This window comes from Vanessa atalanta, chromosome 21, assembly GCF_905147765.1.
Source record: "Vanessa atalanta chromosome 21, ilVanAtal1.2, whole genome shotgun sequence".
NCBI lineage: Eukaryota > Metazoa > Arthropoda > Insecta > Lepidoptera > Nymphalidae > Vanessa > Vanessa atalanta.
The window spans coordinates 8,663,487-8,684,266 of record NC_061891.1 but is presented as its reverse complement, the minus strand read 5'-3'; the positions used below and the strand labels follow the sequence as shown (position 1 = coordinate 8,684,266).

Here is a 20,780-nt window from a genome sequence, read left to right as displayed (position 1 = left end):
AAGGTATCAAAAGATCACTGAAGTCTGGTCCTATTTATAGCCCTCAAGAATATGTAAGTATAATAAAAACTGCAAAAAAAAAAATCCACCTTACTTTGCAGTTCAAGAGCTAGCTTTTAACGACTTCTACGATATTAAAACAATGTGCGATAAAATTGGAAATAACTATTCTAAATCAACTGACAACTGTCAAATAAAATTAACAGATATGAAAATAATACAAGTTAGAAAAGATGATCCTCTGGCTTTTCATGTAAAAACATCCTATGCCGATGAAGATTTTAAGCGAATAGAAATAAGAAAATGTAATACAAGACAACAGAAAACTGTATTCGCTATTCCAGAAAGTCTGGAAAAAGCTTATTCTGCAAAATTGCCAGTCAGTGAGAAAAAAAAACAGGATATTTTAAAGCTAATTGAAAAACGGCACATTCCGCAAATCTACTATGATTTCTACAAATCTTTGTAATACATAATATAGCTTATTTTATATTTTTATGATAACTTTTAACTGATTTTGAGACTTGAAATACCATTGATAACGATATTAGTATGATAAGAGCTTATGGTAATTTTATATAATATTAATAACTATAATAATAACTTATAAGTCTGATAGCTTGAAAAAAATATGATAAATACATATTTTATTTTATTTAAATGCCAAAATAGCCACTGAAATATGTATCTTAAGGCTGTTGTTGTACCATGACGGTAGGAAAATGTCTTACTATCTTTATGGTTATTAATTATGTCTAATGTTTAAGAAACAAATTCAATTTTTACGTAGATTTTGGTTGTTACAAAGATTTCGATTTTATTCTTTTGTTATTTTTTTGTTTAATTAACATATAGTTTTTTTTTTTTAATTTTTACCTAATGATACTTTATTTTTAATAAACCTTTTTCGGTTTGAATCAGTAATTTAATTATATTAATTTCTCACTTATAGTATTAAAATTAAACATTTTCTACTCTTTAATAAGGTATCATTATTAATTACTACTTGTCAATTTTAAAACTATTGTTAATTTTGGATGAGCAAGACAGTCGTAAGAGAAACATCTGAGCTAAGTGAACTGTTTATAAAGTATCATCTTCCCCCAGTGCTATACCAGTGCCAATAAAAGTAAAATATTAATGACACACTCACTAAACTTATTCAATATAAAGTAGAAGAATGTAACTTTAAAACAAGGTATAAATTAGGATATTGGAACTCTTGGATCCGCAGCTATGATTTTTCAAACTTTTAAACGCGATTATCTCGGAACACTGTTTATGAAGATAATACCCTTTTGTTTGTGACGTGCGAAATGTTATGATGTGGTGGAAAAATAAAGAATCCGGTAACCTAACTTAACTAAAACGGCATATGAAATTTTATCTGTTCCAAGTACAAGTGTGCCAGATGAGGTAGCATTTTCAAAAGCAGGCCTCATCATATCTAAAAGAAGAAACAGATTGAGCAATAAAAATATTCAGGCCTGTATGTGTCTTTCCTCATGGTTAAAAAAGAGTATTTAAGATTTTCTAAGTTCATACTAAATGGGCTGGGCGACGGCTGATTGGGTAGATAAAGAAATATCTAAATATAAAGAATATCACCTTTTTTGTTTTGTTTAATAATTACGTAAAATTTGTTTAATCATTGATTTATTTTTTTTTATCAATAAATAAGGTGTTTACAAATAATGCTATATGTGTCTGTTATAAATATTATAAATATATACATAAAGATAACCCCAGAAATATTAAGAAGTACAAATAAACTAATTTGTACTTCGTATACTTTGTAAATACTGGCGCTCGACCGCGACTCGAGCTTCAAGTTCGGCCCTAAAATTGAGCTTTTTTATCTAAACGTTGCGGAAACGGCTCGAGTCCCGACTCGAGGCTTACGAAGCTGCTCGAGCGTTGACTCGAGCGTTATAGCGCCGACTCGAGCGTATTTACAACACTACCTTTTTTGGCCAATCGTGTATCTTTGAACACATAACTCTCCTCTTTAGCGCAGTCGTGTAAAAACAATCGATGTTTGAATAAGATCGCTGTATTTTTTTATAAATCGATATTACATCGATACCACTATCCGATGTATTAAATCGAAAAAAACATCGGTGGTTTTTTTTTTTATGTCCATCACTAAATTATTACCATCCTTCCGGAGTGGTTCTACTCTCTTGTCGTAGCAGTTGTACTGACGCTGTTTTTGAAACCGTAGTAATATTTGTAACTAAAGTAATAAAGCTTAAATACTGTTGATACAAATTCTATATTTCATGAAAGACGTACAACTTAATATATTTTAAAATCCTATTGTACACTCAATTGGCAAATAAATACTTAAATACTTGTTATTATTTATTGTTGTATGTATCTAGTATAAAATTAATAAAGTCATGCATTGCAAACATTCTCACATTTTAAAAGATAATCTTCCCGTGGATTTCTTGCGCCTTTTCTTCAAATGGATGTCTGTTTCTTCCCAAGCAGTTATCTTGGCTTTCAATAATTTGTACGGTCTGAGGTCTGTTAAATAAAGTATTATTTATCATTTAAACTAATAATTAAATTAGGGGGCTGCCAAAACCCACCGAACACCACTGGTTTTACTCACCATTTATAGGAATATAAAACTTGATCCGCTTGTTTATTAGTCTTATTTAAATTAAAATAACACTATCTTTAATATCTTCTAAACTGTTTCCTAAATTTCTCATAATGATAATCGTCTGTAGCTCTTTCGCCCTTTGCTTTCTTAACAATTTTATTAACACTTTCATCAATCACATTTGGTTCTACCTTTTTACTTTCTGGTTTTTCGACTTTTCTTTTCTTAGAATTAGCGCTATCTAAATTAAATCTATTATGTTGAACAAAGTTGACTGCCATATTTGTAGGTACAAATTGTGACGGTCCATCTTTTTTGTTATGCCTTTCCCACAAAAGTTTCATTTTAGCTTCTTCAGTTGCTTCAATGTTTTTTATTTTCGCATCAATACCAAGATCTACTTCCGGAATACCGCTTAGCATTTGGTTAGACAACATCTCTTCAGATCTATGTGCAGCAGATGCACGTAAATGTTCTGGTAGCGAGAGTAAAGCTGCTTCCTCGGGTGCTAAGTATTTAAGTGCCTCACCATCATCATTATCTTTTTTGTTATCATCATTTCCTTCTAAAAAATGTAATATAACTGTTAATGAATGTTCATTTCTAAATAAATTTAGTAATAAACACGAAACAATAAATAAATTTTTTAAAACTGTTACATTCAAAAATTATACAATCAAATAAGTTTAGTAACTATTACACAAGTGATTACAAAATCAAATTTTAACGAATATATATTCGAATAAGCTAATCTTTAAATGGTGGTAGGTACATATATGGGTAGGTACCACTAACTCATCATTTATTCTACTGGCATATAGCAATATTTATCATTGTTATGTTCCTCTTTGAAGAGTGAGTAAGCAAATGCAACTACAAGCACAATAATATAATAATAATAATATTGGACAACATCACATACATTACTCTGATCCCAATGTAAGTAGTTAAAGCATTTGTGTTATGGAAAATCAGAAGTAACGACGGTACCACAAACACCCAGACCCAAGACAACATAGAAATGGAATTAAATTTTTCTACATCGACTCAGCCGGGAATCCAACCCAGGCAAACAATATATTACATTTAGATGTTATGGGCCTTGTGCTTGTTCCATATTCTGGTGATGCATTGGTAATATGAGAAATAACTTATATTTTTTACAGTATCAATGTCTATGGGCAGTATATTTTTTAATAAATATATTATGATAATTATATTATTTTATTTTTGTGAACTTAGCACTATGTTGATATTTTTAAAATTATTACTCTAAAGCAGACAAGCAAATCGTTATCTTTGTCTATACATATATACAATTTACATTTAAATCCATTTCTTACATCACTTATGAACCAAGAACTACTAAATCTAAGATGTTATGTATAATACACATTCAGACCGGATAATTTTTAGCAAAATTTCTTTTTCAAATCAACATAATAGTTTTCGTTTATATGTTTTTTTTTTTCAATATTACATATCTACTATGGAGTAGTTTGATAGCAAAACCTAGTAGACATTGTTCTGCCTATGCACATATATCATTTGTTAAACCACCTACAGCAACACCTAGAGGTGAATTAAAGCATAAAAACATATATGTGGCAAATATATTGATTTTATTACCTTTCTTTTTATAATATTAGCAGACAGACAAACAGATGGGCCACCTGATATAAGATTTAATCTGTCCATAGACATTGGTGAGGTTATAAATATAAACTATTCCTTACATTGCCAATGTCCCAGCTTCCTTAGTAGCTGAGAAGTTATATATTGTGCCTATAGTTCACTAGGTATATATAATATTATTAATAATACCCCCAATTACAGTTTACACTATTAATCAAGTGTTAATTTAATGTTATTGTATGAAATAGATAAACAAATTTGTTTAATAAAAAATAGTACAGCATTTTTTTTAAATATTCAAATCTTTTTGGCTACCGTTAAGGACACTTGCATTAGTACGTGTAGTGTTCGTATTTCTATCTTCTAATAAATATATGCATTCACATTCATAAAAATAATTTTAAAATTACAATTTCCCTGTGGTTTTTAGATATTCTGTTTTATTTTATCTTATTTTAACTAGATTCTCCGTTCCCTTATGATTGATTGGAAGAGAATGTCTTTCTGTGTTTGATAATGTCTATTTTTGCATAATTTGTGCAAATAAATAAATAATATACATTCCCTAAAAAGTATACACATACATTTTGTTAAAATATCACTGATGAGTTGAAAATAAATCTACTAACACATAATATCTTAACAAGTTGTAACCTTACATAGACAATCGAACTTACCTTTTCGCTTGGCTAACTGCTCTTCTATATATTTCATCATTTCTTCATCTTCGTCACGTTTATTTGTTTCAGCAGAAAATTGCGTTCCAATGCCAGTGTCGTATGCATCATCAACCTGTTTAACTTTCCCACTTTTCAAAGCCTGCATATTCACCATACCACCGGCTTTAATATTATATGGGTCCTTACAAGTAACTTCTTCAACTAACGAAGTTTTTTGTCCTGTTGCTAGAGCGACGATGCTAACACCGTTCGGTCTTTCTCGTAGTTTCTGTATTTCTTTCGCCTCCTGTAGTCTTGCTAATATAAATTCCTCATCTTCAGAATCCTCATCTTCAATTTTTATTCTTTGCCTTATGTTCTTCTTTTTTTTTGGTTTAAATTTTATTTCTTCAATTTCGACTATGGATTCTTTAGATTCTTCCATTATATTAATTTTCTATTTGATAATATTTTACACGAATTATAATTATATTTTGACTTCAGAAAACAATAACTTATTTATATGCTACAACTACAAAAAAGAATATAATCACAGACTTGAGACTTAAGGCGTTCACATGCTTGACGAGTGAGACGACTGACGTTAACAGTGTTACCAAGTACCAACCCGAGTATTAATATTATTACCTTGGGTTGAAGGATTCCATAACAAAACATAGTTTTACGTATGCTAATAACTCAGCTATAATGTGCATTACTAAGAGCTTATGATTAATATATTCTTATTTATAATACAGCACTAGTACACTTACTTACTATTTTGCTTTAATTTTATTTCAAAAAATTCAATAACTCTTCGACGTTCGAGCTGACGTTCAAAACGCATTTTTTTCGCAAATCCATAGTGAATATCCTAGATTAATCAAGCTCTCGACCAATTATATCGCATAAATTTGCTGTCAAATGTTGTTTATTTGGGTTTTTTCCTAATATGGTTGGAATAGAAAAGATATTATTTATAAATATTATTATTATTAATCAAAACAAATTAATTTCTTTAACTGTTCTACAATGTTCAATTAAAATTTTACTTGTTCGTTTTGAGCTTTTTCTTTTTAATGAAATAACAATTAATTTTTTTGAAACTTGTTTATACTTTATGATGAATTGTTCGAATAATAAAAGACATTTGTCCATCCTGCATTGGCTTCACTAAGTTCTCTATCACCAAATAGGCAAATATACTAACTTTTCTAGTTTCATCAAAATTATTAATATTTATGTATGCAGCACAATTATGTCAAAATATCTGCTGATTTAGATAACGTATTCAAAAATATTAAAATTACTAGATATAAACAAATATATTTGTAATCTTTATTTTAGAATTAGAAATTTACTTGTAAAAATGGTATAAACAGACGAATATGAAAGAAATATCTCTCAAAATATTAGTTTGAATTATAATATATTAGTAACGTATTTTATATATGTTTAAAGCAGTACCATCTTTATAAGTCGCAGCCGGGTAATGAGCTATTATTTTCAACTCTAGCTTTGACCCAGTATGTTTCCTTTGGGCCAACATGCTTAATCCAACGTGTACTTGCGGCTCTATGGTCACTGGAAATAATCTTTCTCTACAGTCTACGATAGTCTTAACTCATTGTTATCTATGTTCTTATCAGGTAAACTTCAAACTTCAAAATAAACTTTGATAAGCGGAAGATAAATAAAAATAACACACAATGATAACTTTATTTCAGTTTGATATTCAGAAGCTTAACTGCGGTTGCTTTTATAGTAGTAAATTTCGTAAAAAATATATATTAGAAAATATTAAATTCGTATAATTTATAGTGTTAACTAGAACCAAAGTGTTAAATAATGGCTGGTGTCTTGTTATTACAATCTTCCCCGCCTAAATTGGAGGATATTCAAAAACGAATTTTTAATAAAGACGCTCTTGAATTCCTAGCAAAGTTGCATAGAGAATTTGATGTAAAAATCGATCAACTTTATAAAAATAGGCTAAAATATGCAGTCGTTTTAAAATCAGGTTCGCCTTTAAAATTTAAAGAATCTTCCGAAAGGAAAGACTTTTCATGGAAGATAGCTCCATTACCTCCTAGGCTAAAGTATGTATTTTTCTCTGTTTATTAATATCAACTATTGATTAGCTATAAATAAAAGTAAAACACCTAATTAGCTCTTATTAATAAAATTAATATGTATCGCACATGATCCCTACTGCTGGTATTATTTGTTCACAAATAAGTGTAATTTAATTTCTTTTCTAGTAATCGTCATTTAGATTTAGGCGATGTGTCAGCATCGAATTCAGCACATTTCATTGCTGCATTAGACTCCGATGTTCAGGGTGTCCAGGTTGACTTTGACGATGGACACTGTCCAACATGGAGAAACCAATTACTCGCATTCAACAATATCAATCTTGCAGTGAATGGTAAACTTCCTGGAGCTCCCATTAGTATTACCACTTGTCCCATTTTAATGCTTCGACCTAGAGCATGGAATATGATAGATCACGATATTTTGGTGAGTATCGATTGTTTTTATTTACAAATATATATAAGCTATGGTATTTACCAGATTCCTATCTAAATTTACATCATAAATGATGTTTAAAAAAATTTTTTTTTTATATAATAATGATATGCAACGAATGAAATCTTGAGGAAACCTCATTTGAGGAAGAGGAAGTTTTTTTGTATATTATTTGCAGGTAATTTATTATAGTTGGCAACTGACACACTATAAAACTATTCTTGAGAGTTGTATTATATAAACCACACTACATCAACTCCAAATATATCAAATTATATATACAATGGAACATTGAATTTAAAGAACAATGTATATTATTTACCATGAAGTCTTACATTTATAGTAATTTATGAAATATTTGCATATAACTAGACATATCAGGACCATGTGCAAGAATGCAAGCAGCATTAAACTGTTGAATCGCAAATTTGATTTAATAAACGAGGCATGAATCATCTTTTTTTTGCTTTATAATATAAAAATTCTATTTATAATTGTTGTAGATTGATGGTAAAGAAGCTATTGGTGCTCTAGTTGATTTTGGTATTCTCATGTTTCACAATGCCAAGAAACTACATGAAGCGAACAGCGGTCCATACTTTTATCTGTCCAAGTTAGAAGGTGCATCCGAAGCTCGCCTTTGGAATGAAATATTTGTATGGACACAGAAACAGCTTGATATACCTCAACAAACTATAAAAGCATGTGTTTTAATAGAAAATATTGTTTCAACATTCGAAATGGATGAAATATTATATGCATTGAAGGATCATTGCATCGGTTTGAATTGTGGTATTTGGGACTACTGTGCTTCAATTGTTGCAAAATTTGGTATGAACTGTTTTTTTTTTAATATATATATTTTTTAATTAATCTCTAGACTAAAAATCCGTGCACTAGCTCAATTGCTATGTAATATTTTTTATGTTCTTTTATGCTTTTAGACGAATCATATTTGTGTTGTGTTTGTAAATTTCAAAACAACTTGGAGATTTATATTTCAATAAAAAGTCTTATATGACATTCTTATGCTATAGATATTACCAGTCTAAGAAACAGAAACTATATCTTGCATCAACAACCATGTCTGAGACATTTTTTTACTGGTTCACTCACCACTTAAAACGGAACACTGGTTAGGTTAGGTACCACTCACTCATCTCATATTCCCACGAAACCACACAACTTAGTATTGTTCTGTAGTTGAGTAAGTTAATCAGTGTAATTTCATGCACCAAGTAATAAAAATTTCCTTACAGGAGATAAAAGAGAATTTTTATTGCCGGATAGAAATAAATACGTAAATATGGACCAAAAGTTTCTCAACAGTTACATGAAATTGGTAGTTAATACTTGTCACTCGAGAGGCGCTTTGGCTACCGGGGGCATGGCGGCCGCAATGCTCAAGCCGGGCACCGATGGGACTGACGAATCGTAAGTTTATTATTAATCAATAAGCTTGTACTTGCTCTTACTAGCCCGTCTGGGTAGGTACCACCAACTCATCAGATGTTCTACCGCCAAGGGTGAGTGAGCCAGTGTAACTACAGACACAAAGGATATAACATCTTAGTTACCCAGGTCGGTGGCACATTGCCGATGTGAGGAATGGTTAATATTTCTTACAGTGCTATTGTCTATGTGCGGTGGTGACCACTTACCATCAGGTGACAGCTTTCCGATGATAAATTCTCAATAGTTTAAACTCCTGATCACGTAAAGCCGTTGATTAGAAGCTAATTTTTTTCGCGTCGTTTACATTTTTGCGTTCTATACGTATAACATTTGATTGGTTTCATAATAAATATATATTCTTATCTTGTAACAAATAATACTGGTTATAACCGCATTAAATATATGATACCAAAGATCAATACTGATAAAATTCTTCATAGAACAATAGAGAAGAACAATATTAAATCGACATAATTTAAAAAAAATCACGTTTACAATGAATAATGTTGTTATCGTTCATTTCTAATGCACATCATTACAGACTTAGTGATATAATGACTCTTATTTCCTTGACTTAAAGTTCATTTTATAATCGAAAGTGTTGTATCAATAAATAGCTTATCTGTCAATTTTACGTAACAAGGCAGAGGTGATCGGTTTAGTTACATTGTACTTACAATGAACTTTCATGTCATTGAAAAATAATTTCCTAACCAATTTCGGCTACGGAAGATTCTTAAAGGAAATTAACCAAGCGCGACACATTATATTCCATAAGTTTTACGAGCTTTCTAAGCTCTTAGGCTCCGGGCTGCTACCGAAAATATCTCGACAAAATACCAAATAACTTATTTTTGCACCGTGTTTGAAAAAAGTCCCAGCACACACAGTCAAAGATTTCAGAACATCAACGCAATATCATTCATGATCTTGTATAATTATTCTATAGTATTTATTATGGATTTGCGAAAAAATGCCGCTCTTAATGTCGGCGAAGTTGTTATCAGTGAATATAAGTCGGTATGTGAAATAGTATTGTATCATAAATAAAGATATCTTAATAAAGATCTGTTTGTAGTGCATAAAACAGCAGAGCTGAGCATTGTGTCCTCATTTCATTGAAATAGGCAATATTGGCCTTATAATTGTTTAAACTTGTAAATTTTCTAACTTAAAAAATAACAAATAACAAGACTTCAATTCTTAATCGATACTTATGTATCGATGTTCCCGTTAAGACGTTTTTCTATTCAACAAACGATTGATTTGCGGTTTGGTTGAAGTTGATCGGAGTAAGGTTGGGATCAAATCGTTATCGATATAATCGAGTAGAATTGGTCCATCAGTTACGATTAAGCCGAGGTTAATATTTGTGAGGAATAATCCAAGTTGAATTGGAATAGTAACGGACACGTTTAATTGCTCTTATTAGTTAGTAGAATTAGCCCTCTGTTATAGTCATAGTCTACGGAACCAGAATGAGCTAGCCGTTGAATTAAAGACGCAGTTCAAACAAGTAAATGTATCTCATTCCAGGTCGAAGATCATAGTGAACAAAGTGCTCGAAGCCAAGCTGAAGGAAATCGAGGCGGGCGTCGATGGCTTCATGGTGTACGATTCACGTATTGTACCATATGTAAATGAGGTTAGTATTTTTTTTATTATTGATTTGTGGTAGGATTTTGAGCAAGCACGTCTGGGTAGATACGACCCACTCGAACATATATGATATATTTTATCGCCAAGCAGTGCTTTGTATTGTTGTGTTCCGGTTGGAAGGGTGAGTGAGCCAGTGTAATTTCAGGTACGAAGGGAGTTACATCTTAGTTCCCAAGGTTGGTGGCGCATTAGCAATGTAAGGAGAAGAATGTTTTATACGGCGCCAATGTCTATGGGCAGTGGTGACCACTTACCATCAGATGGCCCATTTGCCGTCCGCCTATCGATATTTTTAGAAAAAATATAGAGTTTTATAAAAAAAATATTCTTAATTCAAGTAGGCTCGGCTCATAGGAGCACTTTTAAATCAAAATATTGAAAATAATCTACTTATACATTTTGCTCCACCAATTCCACCAACCCGCATTGGAGCAGCCTGGTGGAATATGCTCCAAACCTTCTCCTCAAAGGGAGAGGAGGCCTTAGCCCAGCAGTGGGAAATTTACATCTTATCTTAGAATATTAGTCATTAAAAAAACACTGGTATGATGTATTTAAGCTTGTTCGAAAATACGAAGTTATAATAGTAAGTTCATGTTTCGGTTTTGGTTGACGAACAATTGTTGGTTGACAATATTCAAAACCATGAACACCTATCTTCTCACGGTTCAGCTTCACGGCTTAAGTTTATATATTTTTTTTAAAGTACATTATGTCTTGAGAACTTCCATTGTTGTCAATTTGTTTTTTATGTTAATTGTAAGGGAATTCAACACAATGAGTTTTTGTGTTTTTAAATTGAAAACGCGAAAAAAATAAAACCGATGGTACCTTTGTGTAAAATTATGTAAGCAAGCAAAAAAAAACTATAGCAAGAAAGATAATGAATTACAAATTGTCTGAAAGTGTCGGTGTCGTATTGAGTTCGTGATTTAGAATGCCATGAAATGAAGTGGACAATTTAACCTTTGTTTATTAAAATCTTTAACTTTTATGAGTAAAAAGTATGATTATTACAAGAAAAAACCGCTGCTTGTTGTATAAATCTACAAGCATCGACTACAGATCTAATCAATCAAATAACCATTGTGGCACAGCACTCAAGTTCGTACAGTATTGAGTTACATGAATGTACTTGTAAAATCGATCTGAAAACTTTATTAATACTATTCTACAGCTAGGATAAGCAATTACGATTTTAAGGTTCTTGATATTTTAGACGGTTCGAGAATAGCAACAAAAATACAAAGATATTTAGCTACCACGCTCTATAATTGTAAAATTTGATAGACCTCGCATTTGTTATGACTTTTTAGCTGCGACATTGAAATTCAACCAAAATTAATTCAAATACTAAATTGAACTCGAGTCACCTTGAAATCGCGATTGAAAATCCACAACCAATATATGTAATGGAACATCTCCATAACTAACAAAGATGTACATGCAGTTTCAAGAATCTGCTCTTAAGAATTAGTTTACATGTTTGTTTGAGTTCGCAATGGAAGATTTTATAGATAAGAAAAAAATTACGTGCCTAAGTTTAGTTTTCAATCGCATAGAAATGTTAACATAAATTAACAAGTTTGTAATTTGGCTCCTAATTATTACACGCTGGTAACCATAGACAATAAAATGTAATATTCCATACATTAGCTTACTTAATCACTTAATCTTGAAATGATACACGTTTAGAGGAGAGTTCAGGCTTCTTGAATAATACTCTTGATGAGTGGTCGAAGGAATGAATGAATGAATGATTTAATCGAAAATTGCACCGGTATATATACAAAAATTGCAAAATCAATTAGCCAATTAAAAAACAGTATACAAAAACAATAAGTAACAAAAGAGGCGGGAGATGTCGTTCCGTCCTGCTCGCGCACGCTGACGTCACGAGCTGACGACGCCGAGCTGCGCGCGCATCATGCTAGTTCGCATACCCGCGACACCGTAGCTATAAATTACGCTCCGGCACGTCGCGCCGGCCATTTTGTTCGAGCGCCGCGCAGAGAAAGGACGACTGCACCGAAGATCGCCGTGTCGACTCGCCATGTGTTGTGAAGTGAAGTTCTTGAAGTGTTGAAGAAAGATGAAGATGCTTGAAGAGATATGAAGATAAACGAATCTAAAAACAGTTCTTATCAGAGCTATCTTGCGTGCCGTTTCTTGTTTCAATCGAACATGACGTAATAATAAAAACAGTCCTTTTCGGGACTAATCTTGTTTCAACGACGAAATATAAGCACGGTGCGAAAAACAGTCCTTTTCGGGACTAATCTTGTTTCAACGACGAAATATAAACACGGTGCGAAAAACAGTCCTTTTCGGGACTAATCTTGTTTCAACGACGGCGTCTTACAAAGTGCTGCTACAGGAGTCCCCCTCAAGTGAAACGTACCGGCAGTTTGATGTTGCGGCCTGACCTTGTTGTTTTGATGTTGACAGGCTGTGACGTCAGGTTGTTCGATGCGTTAGGTATCTCGGGTTTTTTGTGGTAAGGTAAGGTAATGGCAAGGTTTGTATCTGGTTGAGTGAGGTTATTTTGTTCTTCTGGTTCTGGTAGCACGTATGCAGGTTTCAATCGGTCGATTGATATGTTGGTTTGACGATCGGGTAATTGAATCGTAAACACCTTATTCGATCGTTGTACGACTCGATAGGGACCTTCATATGGTGCTTGAAGTGGCGTTCTTAATGCGTCGACTCTAATAAACACATGACTGCATGTACGTAGATCTTGATGCACGAAGATGTGTTTATTATTTCGATGTGTTTCGAACGGCTGAGGTTTATATTGAGCGATGTTCGCGCGTAGCTTTTCGACGTACGTACTATCCATCGTAGATGTAGGTATGTATGTGCTTGCGTCGAAAAAGTCGCCGGGCAATCGTATGTTATAGCCGTAGGTAAGCTCAGCTGTGCTAACGCCGGTATCGGTGCGTAGTGCGGCTCGCAGTCCAAGTAGTACTGTAGCGAGTTCATTGCCCCACGAACTCGTGTTCGATAGCTTCGCTCGCAATGCAGTCTTCAATGTACGATGCCAGCGTTCGACGATTCCGTTGCTTTGCGGATGGTATGGCGTAGTACGGATTTTGTTTATTCCGAGAATTTTCATAAGGTTATTGAACAGGTGACTTTCGAACTGTCGGCCTTGATCGCTTGTTAGTGTGGCGGGACATCCGAATCTTGCTATCCAGTAGTTATAGACGACTTCTGCGACTGTCTCAGCTGATATGTCGGCGGTAGGTATAGCTTCGGGCCAGCGGGTTTGTCTGTCTATCATAGTAATTAAGTAGCGATGTCCTTGTGCTGTAGTAGGAAGCGGTCCGACGATGTCTATGTGGATGTGTTGAAAACGATCACTTGGCGGGAATGCTTCGATGTGGCTTGACGTGTGACGCTGTATCTTGCTTTTTTGACAGTTTATACAACTTTTCGTCCATTGAGCGATGTCCGAGTTCATTGAAGGCCAAAAGAATTTTTTCGTAAGCATCTTGCGCGTTGTTCGGGTTCCGGGATGACTTATATTATGTACGCTGTTAAAAACTTGCTTTCTATATTCTTCGGGTATATAAGGTCGAATTTGAGATGTAGATATTTCGCAGTATATTTCGCTGTCGGTGTTCGGGATATTTATTTTCTTGAAGGATAGGTTGTTCTGTTGTAATAATTGTTGAATGTTGCTGTCTCTTTCTTGAGCGTTCGCTATTTCGCTGTAGTTGATTGTAGATGGGCAAGCTATTGCTTCGATTCGGCTTAAGGCGTCTGCGACGATGTTATTTTTACCGCTTATGTGACGTATGTCCGTGGTGAATTCGCTTATGTATAACAGCTGTCTTGTTCGCCGCGGAGTTTCGTTCGATGTCTGCGTCTTGTTCATAGCGAATGTAAGCGGTTTGTGGTCGGTGAATATTATTATTTGTCGTCCTTCAAAGATCTTGCGAAAGTGTTTAACTGCCATGTAGATAGATAGGAGTTCTCGATCATATGTTGAATATTTGTTTTGTGCGTCGGAGAATTTCTTTGAGAAGTAAGCGATAGGTTGCCATTTCTCTTTGATGTATTGTTGTAGGACGGCTCCTGCGGATGTATCGGATGCGTCGCAGAATATCGCAAGAGTAGCTTGATGTGAAGGGTGAGCGAGTAAGGTGGCGTCGGTTATGCTCTTCTTACACGCTTCGAAGGCTTGCGTTGCTTCTTCGGTCCATTGAATGACGGTTTTATCGCGCTTCTTTACGTTGTGTAGGTATGAGTTTAACGGAGCTTGTATTGTAGCTGCGTTCGGTATGTGGTCACGGTAGAAGTTAAGCATACCGAGAAATCTTCTTAATTCTTCTATTGTTTTCGGTTTAGGGTAGTCGATTATTGCTTTTACTTTTTCTTCAGGCGGTTTAATTCCCTCTTTAGAAACGATGTACCCGAGGAATTTGACTTCAGACTGGCCTAGGTTGCATTTGGCGGGGTTGATAGTGATTCCATTCTCTTCGAGTCTTCGTAAAACTGTTCGGAGATGTTCTCGATGTTCGGTTTCATTGTTTGAAGCGATGAGTACGTCGTCGATGAATGGAAACACGTAGTCTAATCCTCGAAGTACTTGATGTATAAAGCGTTGGAATGTTTGTCCGGCGTTTTTTAATCCGGGACACATTCGGGGAAATTCGAATAAACCCATTGGTGTTATAATAGCGGTTTTCTCGATGTCTTCTTCCCTTACGCTTAGTTGTTGGTATGCTCGGTTGAGATCGATCGTTGAAAATATTGTTTTCCCGCAGAGATGATACGTAAAGTCCTTGACTCGCGGTACCGGATAGCGATCGGGTTTTGTAATCGCGTTGAGTCTTCGGTAATCGCCGCATACTCGTATGTCGCCGTTTTTCTTAGGAACGATGTGCAGTGGCGATGACCATGGGCTTTTACTCGGTCTGCAGAGTCCTTGTTGTATCATGTTTTCGAACTCTTTCTTGACTTTTTCATATCGATGTGGCGGGATCGGTCGAGCGCGACAATGTATAGGCGGGCCTTGTGTCTCGATGTAATGTTCGACGTTAATCTTCGGTTGTAGTTGCATCGCAGTTAGTCGTGTAGTGCCGGGAAACTCTGCTAATATTTCGTGGTAGGCGTTGCGGATATCTATACTGCGGACTGTAGGCGTATCTGTTGATGTTATAGGAGCGTTGATCTTGAGATTTGTGACGGCGTCAATCAATCTTCGATTTTTTAAATCTACGATCAATTGATGGTGGTTTAGAAAATCGGCTCCTAGTATAGGCTTCGACACGTCAGCAACGATGAATTTCCATTTGTATGGACGTCGTAGGTTGAGATCGAGTTCGAGTGTTTTTTCGCCATATGTTGATATTGTCGTGTTGTTCGCAGCGTACAGTTTGAATGGTAACGGCGTTGTTTTCTGGCCTTGTCTTCTTGGTAGAACGGATATGTTAGCCCCAGTATCTACTAAGAAAGATAGTTTCGTCTTCTTGTCTGTTACGAATAGGCGGTATGATGTAGTAGGAACGCCGGATTCCGCCGCAGCCAACGTTCTTTCTAGTTTTCCGATGCTTCTTTTTTATAGCTGCATGGTGTTGTGCAGCGCCTCGCTTGACTACCGAAACGACGGTGGTAGTAACAGTAGGGTGGCGATGATTCTTCACGTGTGCGGGATCGGGACGAGCTTCGTTGGCGGGACCGGAAACGTTGACGGTGATAGTTGTATGGCGGTCTTGTATTCGGTCTTGCTTTTAACTCGGCGATTTCGAGAGATAATTTTCGGATTTCGTTTATAAGAAATTGTGTGTCGGTTTGATTGGTTGACATCATCGGCGATTGAATTGTAGATGGTTGCGTGGAGACGGCGGCGACCTCTTGTGTCTGTTCCATCATCTTGTCGGCGAGGAGTGCGAGCTCTTCGAGTGTCGTTTTTGAGCTGAAGGTTTCGCTGACGGCTAGGACAGAACGGACGTGTGCTGGTAGAAGTTTAGTCCACATCATACGCAGCGTTGAGTCCGAGACCTTGTCTCTAGCGAGATTTCGCATGCGTCTGAGTAGCTGTGTGGGTTTTTGATCGCCTAGCTCCATCTCGGCGAGAAGTTTTTGGAACTGACGGCTGTCAGATTCTTCGTAGACAGAGATGAGTCGCTCCTTGATGGCCTGGTATTGCTGTTCCTTCGGGACGTTGAATAGGATATCGGATATTTGTTCGATATCCGCCTTTTCTAATTGTACGAGGACCATCTGTGTGAGTTGAGACTGGCTCCTCTTCAATTCCTCCGTTGCGGCTTCGAAGCTGAGGTACCACAGCCGTGGGTTTTCGCGCCAGAATGGTGGTATTCGCATTGACAGCGCAATACTCGATACTTCTGGGGTGCTTGCGAGGGCTTGTGGCAGAGCTTGATTGTTGCCTTCCATGGTGTCGAACAGGGATTCACGTCGGTCAGGGATTCGTTCCAGCAGAAATTTTCTGTAGGTAGCCGGGCAGAGATTCCTCTTCTTTGATGGTATTCTTGCTTCAGAGTGCTCTTGTCCGGGGTCACCACTTTAGAGGAGAGTTCAGGCTTCTTGAATAATACTCTTGATGAGTGGTCGAAGGAATGAATGAATGAATGATTTAATCGAAAATTGCACCGGTATATATACAAAAATTGCAAAATCAATTAGCCAATTAAAAAACAGTATACAAAAACAATAAGTAACAAAAGAGGCGGGAGATGTCGTTCCGTCCTGCTCGCGCACGCTGACGTCACGAGCTGACGACGCCGAGCTGCGCGCGCATCATGCTAGTTCGCATACCCGCGACACCGTAGCTATAAATTACGCTCCGGCACGTCGCGCCGGCCATTTTGTTCGAGCGCCGCGCAGAGAAAGGACGACTGCACCGAAGATCGCCGTGTCGACTCGCCATGTGTTGTGAAGTGAAGTTCTTGAAGTGTTGAAGAAAGATGAAGATGCTTGAAGAGATATGAAGATAAACGAATCTAAAAACAGTTCTTATCAGAGCTATCTTGCGTGCCGTTTCTTGTTTCAATCGAACATGACGTAATAATAAAAACAGTCCTTTTCGGGACTAATCTTGTTTCAACGACGAAATATAAGCACGGTGCGAAAAACAGTCCTTTTCGGGACTAATCTTGTTTCAACGACGAAATATAAACACGGTGCGAAAAACAGTCCTTTTCGGGACTAATCTTGTTTCAACGACGGCGTCTTACAAAGTGCTGCTACACACGGATACTTGATACTAGTACATGTAAAAATACGTTTGAAAACAATTTTAGATTTAAAAATCAAAATATACTTTATTTGAGAAAACTTTTACAAGTAATTTTGAATCGTCTTTTCACATACCTATTAAAAGTAAAGCTACTACTGGTTCCGATGTAGATTTTACAGGGAAGAACCGGAAAAATACTCAGTAGGTAGTTACTCTGTCCCCTACATTTGAGATACATTATGTCAGTTAAATACAACTATATCTATAATACAGGATATATTATTAGTACTTGCTCCACGCTTTTTTATCATCTATATGTTGAATAATATACCTTTTTGTTGAATTTGAGAATCGGCAAAGTTAAAAGTATTTGCAGAATTTTATTGTAGAAACAAACACCTTGGCCAACTAGGATTTATTGACTATGTGGAGTCTATGTTACTTTGAATATACATCAATAAATGCATATTATAATTTTAGCTCTGGAAGAAAAGCGGTGCAACTCCAAATCAAATTCATCGCATATTAGACCTTAAAGTAACACCAGAGGATCTATTATTGATTCCAAGCGGTGGCGTCACTATGCAAGGATTGAAGCACAATGTGGCGGTCACGATCCTCTTCATATATCACTGGTTGGCGGGTATCGGTCATTTCTTCTATAGTGGTAATGTTGAAGATTCGGCGACTGCGGAAATTTCTAGAACACAGATTTGGCAGTGGATTCGATTTTCGGTAAATTGCAGTTTTTTTTTTAATTTTCCATAAAGATAAATAGATAACAACAAGCATAAGGATTATATTCATTAGAATTTCCGCTTGGAAGTGTTATTACGCTGCGAGTCGTACACCTATAATTAATTCTTACAGCCTTATTTGGAAGAAGATTCAAATAAACAAGTAACATTGAAACTGGTCGAAAAGGTCGCGTCGAACTTCGCTGCGCACGCGCATAAAAACCTCTGCCGCTCGAACGCGGAACGGAAACGACTCACAGCAGCCATGTACATGAGCTTAGAATTATTCCTATGCCGAAACCCGCCAGAATTTATAACCAGCTATCTAAACGACAATCACAAATTCAGAACATTACATAATAAATCGCTTCTGAGTAACCTTTAAAAACATTTTTTTTTGTAATGGAGAGGGGTAACAAAAAAAACTGTAATATTATACACTGCAAACGGTTCTTGGTTAAAATATCTTCATTTATAGTAAAACACTTTCCACATAATTACTATTATTATATTCGCTTTAATTTTACATCCAAAGTTCCGTAAACAACTTTCGCCGACATTCAAAACGCCATTTTTTCACTAATCCATAAATCCATATCTCGACCAATGATATTGCGCCAATTCAAAGTATATTTGTTACTCCTCCTGTGATTGGTGTAAGCTCTACGTACAGTTATACGGGTGTAGACGTGTTGTCTATGCCTTTGGTATATCTTATTTAAATTTATATGAACGCTATTGTTGTTATGTCTGTCGTTCATATCCTCGGGTATGGTCACAAACTAAAGCTTAGGAATACTATATACGATTTAATAGGACACTAATTTTTGTAATAATTGGCTGTAGGGTGCCTACTGGTGTTTATTTAAAAGTTTTTATTATCTCATTAATTTAAATACTCATACTTGTATAATAAATGCGAAAGTAAGTCGTTCTGTCTGTCTGTTACTCTATGACGGCTAAAGCACTACCCAAGCTTGAACCCCCAAGGAAGGACATAAGGTACTTTTGTGCCTAACACCTGAAAATTTAATATTTATGGACTAATGCTAATAATTCACACATTTTGAATAAAAGGGACCAAAAGTTTATTATCCACGAACAATTAGGGCCATTCATTTATTACGTAAGACTATTTTCGCTTGTTTTTGACCCCCTCCCCCGTCAATAATAAGAAAAAATAAGAATAGGCCGACCCCCTCTCCCCCCTGTTTAATATTTATCACGTAAGAATGTAAAGGAAAAAAAAGGTTTATTTTAATGTTTGTTTCAAAGATACATTTTTTTTAAATTTTTATTCGTAATTTCATAACTCATAATCTATTTTTTGGCCCGCCTGTTGCCATAGAAATGGAAATATCGTTTTTTTTATACCTATACGCATCCGAGCGAACCTCGACTATCGAACCATTTTCAAATAATTTAAAATTTGTGCATTTTTTTGATCTTACGTAAGAACTACCGAGACTCCTTCCCACCCCCCGTCTTACGTAATAAATGAATGGCCCCTTATTGACGTAGCTTTAAACCTTAACTATCGTTACTCCTAAGCACAAGCATGACGCTTACTTGAGAGATAAATTTATATATTACTAACTTCTCGATATCTGGCATAGATTTTCAGATTATTTTTATTAGAGTCTATATTATTATAAAACCAAGGATAAAATATATTTTTTTATACAATTTTTCTTGTTTAACTCTTTGTTATTTATGGGTTTTAGTAATAACTCGAGACACATTATGTTTCCAATTGTAAGCTTTAATTATACTAAAATGTTATATCTTTGTTTATGATTACTCAATAAAAATGACATATTTTATTATTGTTTTATTCAATAAATACTATCTTCGCCTCATTATTTTACCTGCGTTGTATTATACTTAAAATAAATATGTACGTACGCTTGAAACGATATTATAGAATAAATGTTATCTTCGGTACTTGACCAATTGAGATTGTCTCGAGCGAAATGAAAGTTGTTTAAAACTAGAGAAAGATACTTTAATTTTACCTATTATTATATAAAATTAAAGATAACAATAATTATTATTATTATAGTTATTAATTATATTATTTAGAAGTGATTTTTTGTTAGAAAATATATTATAACGATAAAAATAAAATATATAAATAGATGTTATTAACAAGTCTGACGTCAACTTTATTTATAAAAATAATCAAAATGTAAAATTTTATAAATAAAAATTTGTCCATAAATAAAAAAATACACATCAAATGGCACAACACAAAATGTTTATATAATGAAATAAAACAAAAA

At 34.8% G+C, this 20,780-nt stretch overlaps 2 protein-coding genes across 2 annotated transcripts; one reads left to right on the top strand and one right to left on the bottom strand.

The window, feature by feature from the left end:
* Positions 1-2,256: 2,256 nt before the first annotated feature.
* On the bottom strand, positions 2,257-5,500 carry LOC125072328 (telomere length and silencing protein 1 homolog). The gene is made up of 3 exons (XM_047682932.1): positions 4,927-5,500; positions 2,621-3,179; positions 2,257-2,532 (listed from the first exon to the last, which is right to left on the bottom strand). The coding sequence occupies exons 1-2, from the start codon at positions 5,351-5,353 to the stop codon at positions 2,689-2,691; spliced, it is 918 nt and encodes a 305-aa protein (XP_047538888.1). The 5' UTR covers positions 5,354-5,500; the 3' UTR covers positions 2,257-2,532; positions 2,621-2,688.
* Positions 5,501-6,609: 1,109 nt separating this feature from the next.
* Positions 6,610-19,037, top strand: LOC125072463 (malate synthase, glyoxysomal-like). Its single transcript, XM_047683095.1, has 7 exons — positions 6,610-7,007; positions 7,170-7,428; positions 7,941-8,268; positions 8,697-8,871; positions 10,429-10,537; positions 18,242-18,496; positions 18,632-19,037. Exons 1-7 carry the CDS (start codon positions 6,757-6,759, stop codon positions 18,881-18,883), a joined length of 1,629 nt encoding a protein of 542 aa, XP_047539051.1. The 5' UTR covers positions 6,610-6,756; the 3' UTR covers positions 18,884-19,037.
* The last annotated feature ends 1,743 nt before the right edge of the window (positions 19,038-20,780 follow it).